The sequence below is a fragment of the Trematomus bernacchii genome, unplaced genomic scaffold, assembly GCF_902827165.1.
Source record: "Trematomus bernacchii unplaced genomic scaffold, fTreBer1.1, whole genome shotgun sequence".
NCBI lineage: Eukaryota > Metazoa > Chordata > Actinopteri > Perciformes > Nototheniidae > Trematomus > Trematomus bernacchii.
In genome coordinates, this window is record NW_022987839.1 from 863,863 (window position 1) to 878,395 (window position 14,533).

At 40.3% G+C, this 14,533-nt stretch overlaps 1 protein-coding gene across 1 annotated transcript in view; it reads left to right on the forward strand.

The window, feature by feature from the left end:
• Positions 1 to 14,533, forward strand: part of insra (insulin receptor a) — a 52,588-nt gene that overhangs the window by 1,003 nt on the left and 37,052 nt on the right. The window contains exon 2 of the mRNA XM_034153065.1: positions 7,859 to 8,407. Coding sequence (XP_034008956.1) covers positions 7,859 to 8,407 — 549 coding nt within the window. The remainder of the gene's footprint in view (positions 1 to 7,858; positions 8,408 to 14,533) is intronic.

Consider the following 14,533-nt stretch of genomic DNA (forward strand, 5'->3'; position numbering starts at 1 on the left):
GACTATATGCTGGTTTAAAGTACTGTACAGCAAGTGTACACTTCAAGTATGACAACACCAGAAATCAGGCTGGTAAACAGTGACATTAAACAGTTCTTTCACTGTCTCATATACTAGAAGATGTTACAATGTTGATCTAATCCGATGATTCAGTGGTGCTTTATAAATTAGATGATCATTTTCCAAGTTAACCGCTCTTCATGTGGTTTCTGTTCAAACTTGTGAAATAGCTGTTCTTTTTAACTCATAGATTTGCATATTTGAAAGAAACTGGCCTGTGTGTTCAGTCCATGTGTTATAACCTTGTCTTGAGTTGGGAAATGAACTCACAAAGTGTTGTTAAGATACAATGCAGGCATTTAAAATAAACAAAATGCTTAAAAATCGAAATAAAGCTTAAAAACTCCACAATAAGCAATTCAAATGTATATAGCTATCAATTAAAAACTCTGTGGTGTGATGACTTGTTTACAAAATAATTATTTCAATAATTGTTGCTCTCATTTATTTCCTTCAAATCTTTACATACAACAGAGAATGCATGTCAAAATACATCACATTTCGTTTTGGTGCACAAATGCAAAACATAATAAAGGCAAGATGCTTTTATTAGGATTATCACTCAGTAAATACTCCCTAAATGCTCTTGTGTTTTCACCCTTTTTTTCTGCTCCTTGCGAAAACATTGCTCCCAGGTTTGTGCTGTCTTACAATAACGTTGACTCAAGCAACACATAATCCTCTTTTGTACGGTATAATAAGTTTGTCCACTTTATGTAAACACAGCATGTAGCCCCAGGTAGCTCTAAATCTCCCCGACTACTGCAGTGCTGCGTGTGGCTGTGGTCGGATTTAAGAGGCGCTCTGAAGGAAAAGCAAAGCACAAGCTCTCTCACCTTTCATCGGATTTTAGTGAGGGGCGAATAGAGCGATGTCATCAAACCAGTTTGAGCAAGAATTTTAAGACATAAATCAAAAGCAAGTTGTGTAATTGTGCACTTCAGCCCCTTCCACCCCCCTCGAGCTGCTCTCAGACTGGAGAGAGAACCGCAGAAGGGAGAGAACCTGGGCCTCACACCGGTCTATTTTATAAGCTGGACTGACCAGTGTCCAAGTCAGGAAACCTTGATGGAAACATTCACTTAATAATAGGAGCTTATATTTAGTGGCAGCGTGATATTCATTTCGTTTATTTATAATCAGATGGCTGCTAAAACGCTCAATTGTAACTGCAAATATGTATTTTTTACATATATTATGCTTCAGATAGCTCCAGCTTGGGCCTCTTATTATAACATTACATTCAAGTCACAGAGCCAACCATCTGTTTTTCACAAAGATAAATATAAACAAGTGATCTTGCTTACATTTACAGTTACTGATCTTCTAAAGGGATCTCTAAAGTTTATATCTTAACAATCATGACCAAAAGATATTCTGCCATCAGCTGCACAATCACATTTTTAACCTGTTTCTCAAGTTGTGTCACCGTCTTCTTACAAATATGTCACCTTGGAATGACATATGTTCGGGCTCAATTTGTACATCGTGAAACAAAATGTAAAAGACAACTTTACCTCAGGCTATTTGTCTGAAGGTTTTTCTATCGTAAAAACATTTGTATTAAGCCAAATAAGATCATAGATACAGTATATTGTTGGGTCGAGGACCATTTGATATATAATTGCATTTTGAGATTGTAGTATCAATAGTAGGTAAATTATAAAGAGAATAGAGACGGGTGGTACAGCACGATACAAAAGAGGCACAAACAGTGTTTTCCATCAGCTCATTTCAACTCAGGTTTTGTGTGGAGGTCTCAGGTGGTCAGATGGTCAGATTGCAGCGTATTGTTGTGCCATTATAAAGCATCACTTTATCAAGAATGTCAAACGGCGGGAGACCCGATGAAGCCCCTGCAGCCTGTTGTTGAGATCCACTCCGGTCACAGCAGGTCTCGAAGGCAGGCAGCAATCCAGAGTCCTGGTACTCGTGATTTAGGCCTTTGGAGGAGGGCAATTGTAAAGTGATGAAACTGTCACCCCCCCTCCACCACCAGCACCAGCACTTCTCCAAAAACACTACAAACAAACTGCCACTGCTGTTTTGAAGAAGTCACGAGCACGCTTGACATGTATACAATGGAATCATCTTTACACTTGTCTACCCTCAACAATGTCCGTTTAATCCCAGTTGACAAGTTCATGTTTGAAAATTATATACTGCTTTGAAAATGGAGAAAACTGGCACTCCTTCACTCCGACCACACAGGCGTCTGTCAAGGAAGCCTTGTTGTGTCACATCTTTACCCTTGACACCGTTAACAGTAAATGTGCTTGTTGTTGTGCTCTCACACTTCAGAGGTAATAATTACCTCACTGCCAACATTGGTGAGAAGAATAATGTGTATCTGAGTGCAGCTGGCGGGCGATCACCAAACGATCTTTGGTCCGGAGCCATCCATACAGGATCCTCTTCAAATGCCTCACGAGGGAACTTTGTGGTTTGATAGGCTTTCTCTAAAAGCCTGAATCACTTGTATTTAATTGTATTCCCTCTAATGTAATGCATTGTCATTGGGCAGCACTTGCTATGTCACCCCTACCTAACAGCTGGCTCATTTGATAACCCGCTCTAAAGACATTTATAGGCGAGCCTGTACTCTTGAGACATTTACCAAGAATAGAGCTCCAATGATTATTCAACGGATCTTTATTTTAATCTACAGAAAAATTATCTGCAACCATTTTGATATTAGATTTATCTTAGTTTTTCATGCAAAAGCTTCAATTTTTTTTTTAGATTTCCTGCTTATTCTCTGTTTTCACATCATGTTAAATGCAATATTTTATGTTTTTGACTGACAAAACATAGCAATAAAACACATTAAATTAGACTTTGAGAAACTGGAAACTTTCAAAATGTTCTGACATTTTCTAAACCAAACGATCTTCAAATGATTTAGTAAATATATAATAATGAAATTAATTGTTAGTTGCAGCTAGGTCTGTTGCGATAAGCAATTCATTGACTTATCGTACGATAAATAAAAATGAACTCGATAACTTTTCTGACCTCGATAAATTGCTGTTTAAATGCGTGTTTGTTTACATAAGGATGTGACCAGCATTTTAGCCAGGTGCGCTGTGTCTGCCGACCAGGCGCGCTGTGAGGGGTGGGGCTCACACACAGCCAGGTCATATTTATATATACAGTCTATGGTCAGGACACTCCGCGTGCAACAGCGTAGCAGCCAAATGAATAATATAGAGACAATATTTATCGCAATCATTTCCAGGAAAATGTATCGTCCAACAAAATTAATTATCGTGACAGGCCTAGTTGCAGCCCTACCCTAGAAGGTTGTGTCTCTGTGAGTTATATTAATACCATTGTCTTAACTGCTGTAATATATCTTATCCTGTGCAGCTGAAGCCAGGAGAAACCTTTCCTAATTAACCATAATTGCAGCCGAGAGCCTTTTTGAAGTAAAAGTTAAATGGACTGTTTGCCGACTCGTCAAACATATCCTCGAGCTGAAACGGTTGTCAGAGTTTAAGCTTGTTTGCCTATGATGTTACTTTAAAGGGGACCTATTATGCAAAATGTACTTTTGATGTCTTTTATACATAAATATGTGTATGCCAGGGAACTCACAAAGTGTGAGAAAACAAAACCCTGTCTCTTTTCCTCCGTACCCACATCTCTAAAAAAAAGAATAAAAAAAGGGTGGTGCTAACAAGCAGATCCAGAATTTTCGCTCCTATAACGTCATTGGCGACATCCGGCCGATGTGACACGACCCAACCTATCGTCTCAGGCACACGTGACACGTCCCAACCTATATTCTCCAGCACACGTGACACCAACCTATCGTCTCCGTATACAGTCGCAGCTGTGTGTCTGTATTCAGCAGGATGTCTGCAGGAGGCACTGACTCCTAGATTCCACCGGGTCCGTCTGCGGCGCGTTACGGCTGCGTCGCGGTGCTCACGGCGATCGCGGCGATCGCGGCCACTCTAGTCAATGGGTGCTATTCCACCACACGCAGCGCGTTACGGCTCAGAAGCGTCCCAGAAGCGGCTCGGCGCAGGGCTCCTCTAAAATTAGGATCGAATCCTATTTTTGTTGCGACGCAGCCGTAACGTAAGGTCGGGCAGGCAGGAAGTGGAACGTTCAGAGCATATATAGCATATATATATATAGATATATACACACACACAAACTCATTTTGCAGACCCTATCCTGACCACTTTAGTGCCTGTTGATGCATGCAGCTGCATTGAAAGGATTGTGCTCAGACTGTGAAGAGCGGACACCCTTTAGCATAGATATGTACAGTATTTGTGCTCCTGCGTCAGTGATATATCTCTGTGCATGATGATGTAAAATTAGGGCTTGCTTGTGTCCTAGTCGTGTTTTACATCAGGCATTCACAATGGTATCTATCTGGATGTATTACATTGGCATTGCATTTATACTCTTCTTGTTTACAACTTGTATGCATTATGAACACAATTATGACATGTGTGAAATTGCAAAAGTAGGGTCACAAAAGTCAGGTGTCGGATGTGAAGAAATTGACATTTTCTTGTTGTGGGTGTATTTTTTCACTTAATTTGATTAAGCTCTATGGATTTAATGTTATGCCTGGCTGACTCTCACTGTGGTGTGCTGCCTGTGTGTACTGGGCCAGCTTCAGTGGATCTGTACAAATCCGATTGCATGCACTTATATATTGCAATATTGTGTAGTGGTTTAACTAACAATCACTTACTTGCCTGATTTATTAATCCATTGCAAATATTGAAAGATACCCACCACAACTTTCTCTTGTCCAAAGTCCAAAACCTAAACATATTCAGTTTATGTTTTCTGTCAAATCCTCTTATTTTATAAGCGGAAACCAGGAGAAAAACTTTTCTGTGGACCTCTAGTTGAGAATTTTCCAATTTCCAAGGATAAGAATAAAGTTTGGTGCTTTTGCGTCAATTGAATTTATTTTCTTCATTATCTCTTTAAATGCCATTTTAATGCATTTCCATGCCTCACTGAGGGCACTTTGATTATATCTGTGTTCAAAAAGTGCTCTACAAATCAGCTTCGCCTGTCTTGTTAGTGGGATAAATGTTTTGTTTGGTCAAGATCGTTTTCTTGACCAAATGATGGGAAACCATCCTTCTGGTCCTTTTTTAATTAACCTTAAAAGTTCATCTGCCTCAGAGCTGCGGGCACGGAGAGACTTGGGCCATTAAAGATTTGCTCCACTAATGACTCTAATTGTCGATTCGCAGCACCCGGGCTGTGTTTTCGGTCTTGTCTGGCTCAGATTAGGTGATGTATGGAAAGCAGGAGCTGGCCGAATCCCCATAGTAACCTTTGTGATGTCTCCCAGTTTGTTCTCTTTCTCAACAATACAGGCAGCATTTCAATTCTGGGATGCACCTGGTTCGTTTAGCTGGAGCTGTGTGAAGTCTTCACGGACAGAATTTTTTGTTCTCTAGGCCAGAGCGACAAAAACAGTGCTGTTTTTTTTTTATAGAAGTTACAATTTCTGCCAAAGTTTTGTTTCTAAACTAAGTGTTCACACATGGAGAAGTCGGCTCTCCCAATGTTTTCTCTGCCGCCGCTCTAAAATTCCTCACTTACACACCAAGGCTGCCATGTTCTAGTTTCCAATGTGAGCCACTATCAGTACGGCCGGAGTGTATTAGATTCTCTATTGGGAATGCGCTGCTAAAAATACTGGCCTGGCTGAAAGTGTACACTGATAGGAGCCTGGACTCGCCGCCCTGTGATGATTTGCCTTCTTCACAGGGTCACCCAGTGCTCTGCTGGAGACCACACTGTCCCCTAGTACACTGCTAGGGTCTTTGTCTATTAAATTGTTTTGTTTGAGAGTGTGTGGGGTCTTTTATGAAAAGACGGAGGCTCTTTGTAGCGTTAAATGTGTTAGTCAATGGATCTACAGGAGGCATTTGCTGCAAATTCCTCCAGCAGTTGCCGTCATTTTGATTAGCAGTGTTTAATTTGGAGGCAGATAAGGTTTTGTGTCACGCCACGTCATGCTTACAATTCGGCTGTACTCCTCGGACACAACCACAAAGGGAGCTGTAGATCTAAATGTATGACATGTACTTTTTATCAAGCCAGGCTGCTTTTAATAGCTTGCAGTTTAAACCCATGTTAGGACATTTTGTGTGTATTTTAAACAAGCGTCAAAGTTGTAGGCTGAACTTCAGATAACTGCTGCGGGGTGAGTCTGCTGGTTAAGGTCATGCAGTGAAAAGCTTGTTGTTTGGACACCCAGTGATTGGACACTCAGTGTGAGTGTGTGTGACGGTTGTCTGGTAGTGTTATGCAGCAGAAGGTGTAAAAGGAGCCGCTGCCATAAAGAGGTGTACGCCTAGCTGTTATATCTCGTCCCCCCTCATGGTTGACCAGTTGGCCCGATGCATGGTTGGTAAACAAATACAGTCTACTCTCCAGGCAGCACACCTCCAGCTGCAGCCATGACTTGTGAACTGTATAATTGGGCCTGGAATGTCCCACATCTCAGCCGCAAAGGAAAACCTCTTTATGAGCGTCATAACTTGTGTTATGTCACACAAAGCATATGCTTAAGAGTTTGGCTCATTTGCAGAACAGAGAGCTAAGGATATCCTCATTACTGTTAGCTCTGCTCATACAGAGCCCCCTGAGTGTAATATGGTTTAATGTATTTTCCAGTAGGTTTCAAAAGCACTGTATGCTGCACTATCTGAAGTTTTAGTACAGTTGACATTCTTCCAGAGCTAAAAACAATGAGCTAAATAGATTTAAAACACAAATCCACATGGACTGAAAAGAGTGCGCACCCCTTACTCAAAACATAAATAAACAATAAAAATAGTTGTCAATGGTGTTAATTAATGACCAATATTTACAGTCACATACTTACAGTAACTCATAGTAGAGAGCCATACACTATTATTCACAATTAACTAAGAAAACAGTCAGATACCTGACACTTGATATAGTGTAAATATGCAATAAACTAAGTGATTAATTGGAAAAATTAAGAGACGATTTGCAATAGCTATTTGCGGCCCTACATTAAACTCTTGTATCATTGTGATACAGAAGAATTTAAAATGATTGAGACGGTAAAAATGTAACTCATCTCTAGCATAGTTAAGGAATGTCTCATGAAACAGGATCATGTGTCTGGGTGAAGACTGACAAAGCCACAAATCTTCTACTGGTGCAATACGCGACCATTAGTGCTTCAGTTCCCCCTCCCACCCAGACAAATATTTTTAATGCATTAGCTAGGGTTTTTTATGGTCTTGAGTTACAGAAGCAACTCAACAAATCAACTCGGCATTACCAAGGATGAGCACAGACTTGCTCTGATGACAGCACTCCATATTTGACAGTGGCTCACAGCCAGATATGTGGTTGCTAAACAAAATGTCAGCAAAGACGGTCTGGTCTTTATCAAAGCCAGAGACATCACCACATATCTTTCAGTAAAATATCCCCTCTAATTACCAAGAAATCTATTTTTTTCTTTAGTCCTTGAGACCGTGTCTGACTTCTTTAACCTCCTTTTTCCAGTTTACAGAGCAGACATCTTGCCTAATGCATCAGTCACGTTCAGCACACCATAGATATTATTAGGGAAATCCTTTTTTTCATGTTGATGTCCAAAAGCCATAACATTTCCTATTGATAATAAAATAATGTTTAGTTACTCATGAAACATGTGCATCTTATCCTTTCCACAGAATGGTGTTTGTTTGTTTTGTGAGTCATCAATGAAGGTTGTTCCTCTAGTTTCTAAAGAACCTTTGTATTTCCTTTTATATCTTTTCAGTTTGTCCGAGCAAGGACATCCGCAACAATGTGACCAACCTACGAACGCTAGAGAACTGCACTGTGATCGAAGGCCACCTGAAGATCTTACTCATGTTCAGGACCAAGCCTGAGGATTTCCGGGGCATCAGTTTCCCCAAACTGACGGTGGTCACCGACTACCTGTTGCTCTTCAGAGTTTACGGCATGGAGACCCTAAGCGATCTCTTCCCCAACCTTACGGTCATCAGAGGCAACAACTTGTTCTTCAACTACGCCCTGGTGATGTTCGAGATGCTCCAGCTGCGAGAGATCGGCCTCCATAGCTTGATGAACATCACCCGGGGAGCAGTGAGGATTGAGAAGAACCCGGATCTCTGCTACCTCTCCACTCTGGACTGGTCCAAGATCCTGGACACAGTGGAGGACAACTACATCATGGCTAACAAGAACGACAGAGAGTGCGGAGACGTTTGCCCGGGGGCGGCCATCGGAAAGACCACCTGCCAGACCACCACCATCAACGGACACTTCAGTGAACGCTGCTGGACCCAGAACAACTGTCAAAGAAGTAAGCAGTCTTTTTTTATAACACAAGTTATATATTTTGTACCTCTGTGATTCTTTATAACAGAGCTGGAGTACTGCCTAGCTCTGATCCATAACCATAATACAACATATCACGTCCTTGGACACCAAACATTTGATACACTTGACAATCATAGAGTTTGAAATGAACCAAATGGGAAAAAATTATCAAGACACTTTCTGGCAGGGATTTAAATGCTATATAAATAGGACTCCCATTTTAATCTGGTGTGACTGCAGTGTTATTTCTGGCCACCGGTAACTGCAGGCTAAATACAACCTAGTGCTTAAATGATTAATTGCTTACACTTACACTTTTGATAATTTATTTGTTTTGAACCTGTTCAGCCCCATTCCCAACAATCGCAACATCTGCAAGAAACAGCGTCTGACCTGAGGGCTTCTTAACATTTAAAAACCTATAAATGTGTCATACCCACTTAACGGGAAGAAACTCAGCTACCAGACAATATTAACAATTTTTAGAAACATAAGGGTAATAACAAAGGCTCTGAATTAGCCCTGAGCGAAAAAATGCTAACACACTTAGCACAGAGAACTCACGTTAAAATACCCCTATTACTTATCGTATCTGCACAAACAAGATATCGATTAGCAAGCTGAGATTGCACAGATTCTACAGGTATTATTATCATTACTGACCGATCCGAACTCGCGACATGAGAAGCTAACAAAGACATCACACCACGTAGCATTAGGTAGCCAACACGACAATATGTCTTACCTTTGTTGTTTTCTGATCAAAAGTTGTCTTCAATGGCATTAAAACGATAAAAACACTGCTGAAGGTTCATCCATAGGTTAATCCAATGTGTCTGTGTCACTTTGAAATGATTTCTGATAATCCATCAGCAATAAACCTAGTTTTCAGTTTTCAGATTTCAGAGCGTAAAATAGGTTTCGCTTTGGGCAAACTGCGTGTGCATAGCTCTGACTTCTCAATGGTAACGTGTAGAGATGTCCCGATCCGATCACGTGATCGGGGATCGGAGCCGATCACGTGATTTTCAAAAGATCGGAATCAGGAGAAAAAAATCGGGGATCGGGAATTTTTTTTTTTAATTTTTTTTTTTTATATAAAATATCTTTTTTTAATTTAATGTTTCAAAACAAAAATGACCATGTTCACGTCTTAAAGTCATCCTGAAGCCTTAGTTTTGGTTTAAAATTACACAACATCATGTATGTGTTGCTTCTTTTGGGCTTGTTTTCATAGACCTGGTTGCTTATTTCTCTCAAATCTGGCAACAGAGTGGGCGCAGTGTCTAATGGTAGCAGTAAGCTAACAAGAGGCTACGTTCAGCTGGTGACTCGGGAGTCGGAGTCAGAGAAAATGTCAGGAGTTTGGAAGTATTATAAAATTGAAAGCGAAGGCAGTGTAACAGCCAGATGCAATGTTTGCAAGGCGGAGGTTCCGCGTGGTGGAAAGAACAGAGCTACGTTCAACACGACCAATCTAATACAAACACCAACAACAACACGACGAGTACACAGCGGCCACTCAGGTAACGGCACTGAAACAACCGACACTTTCAGAGACTTTTAAAAGGAAAGAGAAACTGCCCCAGAACAGTGAAAAGGCCAAAAAAATAACAGCCAAGATAGCTGAATTCATCGCGTTGGATGACCAGCGTTACCTTTTTTTCTCTTAATGCATTGCATAAAGATCGGATCGGGAAAAATCGGTATCGGCAGATTGTCAAAATCAAATGATCGGAATCGGATCGGGAGCAAAAAAAGGTGATCGGGTATGTGGAAATTCCCCTTCCATTCTATTGGCTCTAACGGTTCAAAAGAGATGTCAATCATCAAAATCGACCAATGGGTTCCAGAGAAACGACAAATACACCCATTTCAACCCAAATGACCCCAGAGGTGTTTTTCTTTTGCTAAACCTCTCTAAAGAGGTCAAATGTCACTTGTTTTGCATCAATCTTGATACAGGGTACTTATTATATGTTATTGTTTGGATTCCTAAAGCTTTTAGTCTACTATCCCATCATTCATTAAACAGATTTATATATATATATATATATATATATGAATACAGAATCTGTAGTAAATGGGACACGAGTTGAAGCGTTCTGGTCTATCATGATGCATATTGTCCAGCCCTACATCATAAACCTTTGTACTTCCCCTTTTTTAGATGAGAAACCATATCAAGTGCTTATTATTAGATACATTTTTCATAATTTCCCTACTGTTACATTTTTCCAGTGACCAGTAGTAGCTTGTGTATTTTTTCCTCAGCTACTTTCCGTCAACACATCATTATTTCCCTCACACGTCCAACCGGTCTAACATTTACTGAATTCAACTCTCCATTTGGACCAAATTAAAGCACATGAGGGTTGGTGTTTGAAACAAAAATAGTTTCTTGTTCGCGTTAGAATCAACGACTGCTTGTAGCCTAAAGCTGTTTTGCCAAAAGTTGGTTGTGTCCGTTTTTAGTGTTGAAATGTCAGAGCAGTGTCATGTGCTCAGGTTTAGTTAAGTAGGCCAAGTTCTGTGTCAATGCAGCTTGAACTGTACTCTAATGTGACGCAACACTTAGACATAGACTGTAGTTTTGTTATTGCTCATGTAGTGGACGAGGTAAAGACATTTAACGTCATGGCACATTTCACATTGTCCCATTTAAGCAAAGCTCCTGCGAGACGGGCCTTTCCCTCTGTGTTCTGGTTTTTACAGAACAAAAAAATGACAAGCCCACCCATTTCACACTGCCAAAGAGTTCAAGTTCGAGTGCTGAGAAGAATTTTGCGCATGGGTGCTGTCTGAACACCTTGGCTCGCACCATTACGCAACACTGCACGCATTAGTTTAACGGCTCTTTTGAACAAGTTTCCCTGTGCACGTCTATCTTTTTAAAACTCTTAGTAATGTTTTTTTTGTGAGGCAGCTATATGTTGAGCTGACCATCATTATGCTCTTCAGTACACTTTTCACTAGTGTTTTATTTATAGATTTTCCAATGACTTGAGGTGATTGCTCAACACAAATCTTTGAAACATGCCACATTATAGTTGAGGAAGTGTTGTATGAAAAGTCTCACAGCAGAGATGATTTCCTTATTGTGTGCAATTCTCTGGAGATAAATCAAGCTCAAATGTTGACCGGCAAGCTCTGATCTCCAGTCATTGGCCTGCATTCGGCACGGGCAGGGCCTGTGGTCTTGTGGTCTGTGACTTGCGGTTTTTTGCCTACTTTCACTAAAGCATGAAAAGATCTGTTAAGCACCAGAACCACAGGACGGAGAGCAAGGCATTCCTTGTTGACTTCAGATGTGCCAGTTGTTACTGCTTTTTATAGACCTACTGTAGTTTATAAAGTAAGCTACTATTCCCAAATGTGTTGCTTTAGTCCAGGTTCAACAATCACGTTCTTGCTTGATTTGCGGGACCAGCGTTGCAGAAAAGCAATGTGGAGCGGCACCTCACCGCTTCATAAGGAGTTTGACTGTGATTTTCCTTCTGGCAGAATCTACACATCAGCCCCATTGAACACAGCCTAGTCGTGCCAGCCTATACTGCACATGAGGGGCAGAGCTTTGCTGTGTGTGTGTTGCAACTTGCATATATATTTTGCACTTGACGCACACATACGCATGGCGTAATTTCCACTGGGGACATGGGGGACATGTCCCCCCCACTTTTCCAAATCCCGTTTGTGTCCCCCCACTTTACAAATATGTTTATTATTATTTATTAACGCGAGCCGTCATCGCCACGGAGGAGCACACAGCCTCTGTGAGCGAGCAAGACAGAGAGAGAGAGAGAGAGAGAGAGCACACCTTTATCTATTTAATATAGTTGTAAAAAATAAAGTAAGAAATCATTCCAATGTGTACTATAGGACAGTAAAAAAAAAAAAACAGTTTAAAAGGGGAGTGATTAGTAAAATATGCATAAATAAAAAGAAAGAATGCTAACTAGGTAACATAAGAATAAACAAGTTGAAATGATTGTTATTGGTTGTGATCATATTCTAAAGATGTTTGGATCATTGAAAAGTATACCGCTCTCTTTCATCTGAGTGTTGAGTGTGCATGCCCCCGGACCCCCCTAGAGGAGGTGAGGTCCACCCCCAAATAAAGCAGGTTAAAATAATTAAATTGAATACCTTTTCTTTTAGTAAACACTGAAACGGGTCCCACAGACCCAAACAGCACACAAAGGTTAAAGGTCAGCATATAATAATGTTCAAATGTGCTAAATATATACACTGCAAAAAACTAAACAGGAGGAGGAACAGTAGCTCATGACTTGTTTTATTTTTTTTAAAGTAGCTCTCATCCTAGAAAAGGTTGGAGACCCCTGCTTTAGTCATATATATTCTCTTTAGGTCTCAGGTTTGCTGTTGTTGTGACTCTGATTTATTTGTTATAAACAAATGTGGAGGATTGATCAAAAGCATTTGAGAGGTAAAACAAAAATATAATTTCACTTTGTTATTCCTAAAACTCTCACTCACAGGGACTGTCTGGGACTTTTTTTGACTCCAAAAAGTGTCTGTCAGCTCTCTTAATAAAAAAAGAACGTGAACGCAGTGGTTAAGTGCCAGAGGTAACTGTGGGTCACACATCATTTCTGCAGTCTGTACACCAACAGAAAACAAAGCGGCAGAACCACGAGGCTTGGCTTAGCGCCCATGTTTGGAGTCAAAACCCATTTCCCTTCCCTGCTTCTATAACAGGGGTAATTTGAATTTATCTCCTAATTTCCCCCTCCTTTTTACACCAAATTGGCTGCGTCCGTTAAGCAAAGTGGCAAAGCAAGGTTGCAGGAGTTGCTCATCACCGAAGCTCATTAGATTTGGCTACAGAGACACACAAACGCACACCATGTCAACGTGTTTATTAGTGGCAAATACAAGACATCATCCTGTGCAGCATCTCTCTCATCCTTGAAATTAACTCCCTTATTATTATTATTTTTCTAACTGTTTTGATAAGTTATAGAGTTATATTAGAAGGTAGTGCCAGACAAATACTTTCACACGTCGGACATTCGTTTGAAAAAATAATTAAAATAACCATGACTTCATTTTTAATAAACAGCCATGTCTGAACAGGCTTAAAGGTAGGGTAGGTAATTTTGAGAAACCGGCTCGAGATCGCTAGAATTTGAAAATACACAACCGGAGAAAATCTGCCACTTCCTTACAGAGCCCCTCCTCCAACACACACGAACGCGCACATGACCAATGAGGGCACGAGATAAGTTTGTGCACAGATGGAAGGCTGACAGGCAGGTATGCCATCCAGTTATTTTAGCCGGGCCGGCTAAAATGATTGGTCGTGCTTTTTACAGTACCACGGCTTCCACAGATGACATTTTTTTATGGATTTTTTGTCAAAGCACTTAAGATATTCATTGCTATCGGGATGTTAAGAGCATTCCATGGAATATAACAAAAAGTGTATCTCGAGCCGGTTTCTCAAACTTACCTACCCCACCTTTAATGCAACCCAAAATAAAATAAGTTCATAAAGTAAACTACCTTTCCCAGTCGTGATATGTCGTCTTCACGTCTCAGGTCACCTAATGTAATATAAACCGAATCATGTGTCCATCCTGTTATTCATGTCTCTATTAGTTTTGGAGTAAATTAAGTTCAATGTTAATCTAAAATGTATCAAATACTATTTAAAACCTGTAACTGTCAATAATCAGTAGTTTTTAAAACCCCTATTTTTGTTTTGAGTTTTAAGTATATCAATTTGGTTGAAAACAAAGATTTATGTATTATGAAATGGGTTTCAAAAATAACGCAGGCTTTTTATTTCCTTCTAAAATAATTGGGTTGAATAACTGGACTGGGTGAAGGGAAATGGTACCGTCGAGTGTATTTACCTTAAATGAAGTACTATTTCTTGCCAACATCCAATTGAAGATAATGGGCATTTGATGATGTTTTGATAATGGCTTTTATGTGGCACAGCTTGTTTGGCTGATAGGACCTCGGCTTAGTCCTGAAAGGACCTGGCAGCTGGACATATTGGCTGTGACTCAATAAGAAATCAGAGGCTTCCCGTTGAGATATTATCTTTTTTCACTGCTGAGCTGCACGTACAGAATGCCCA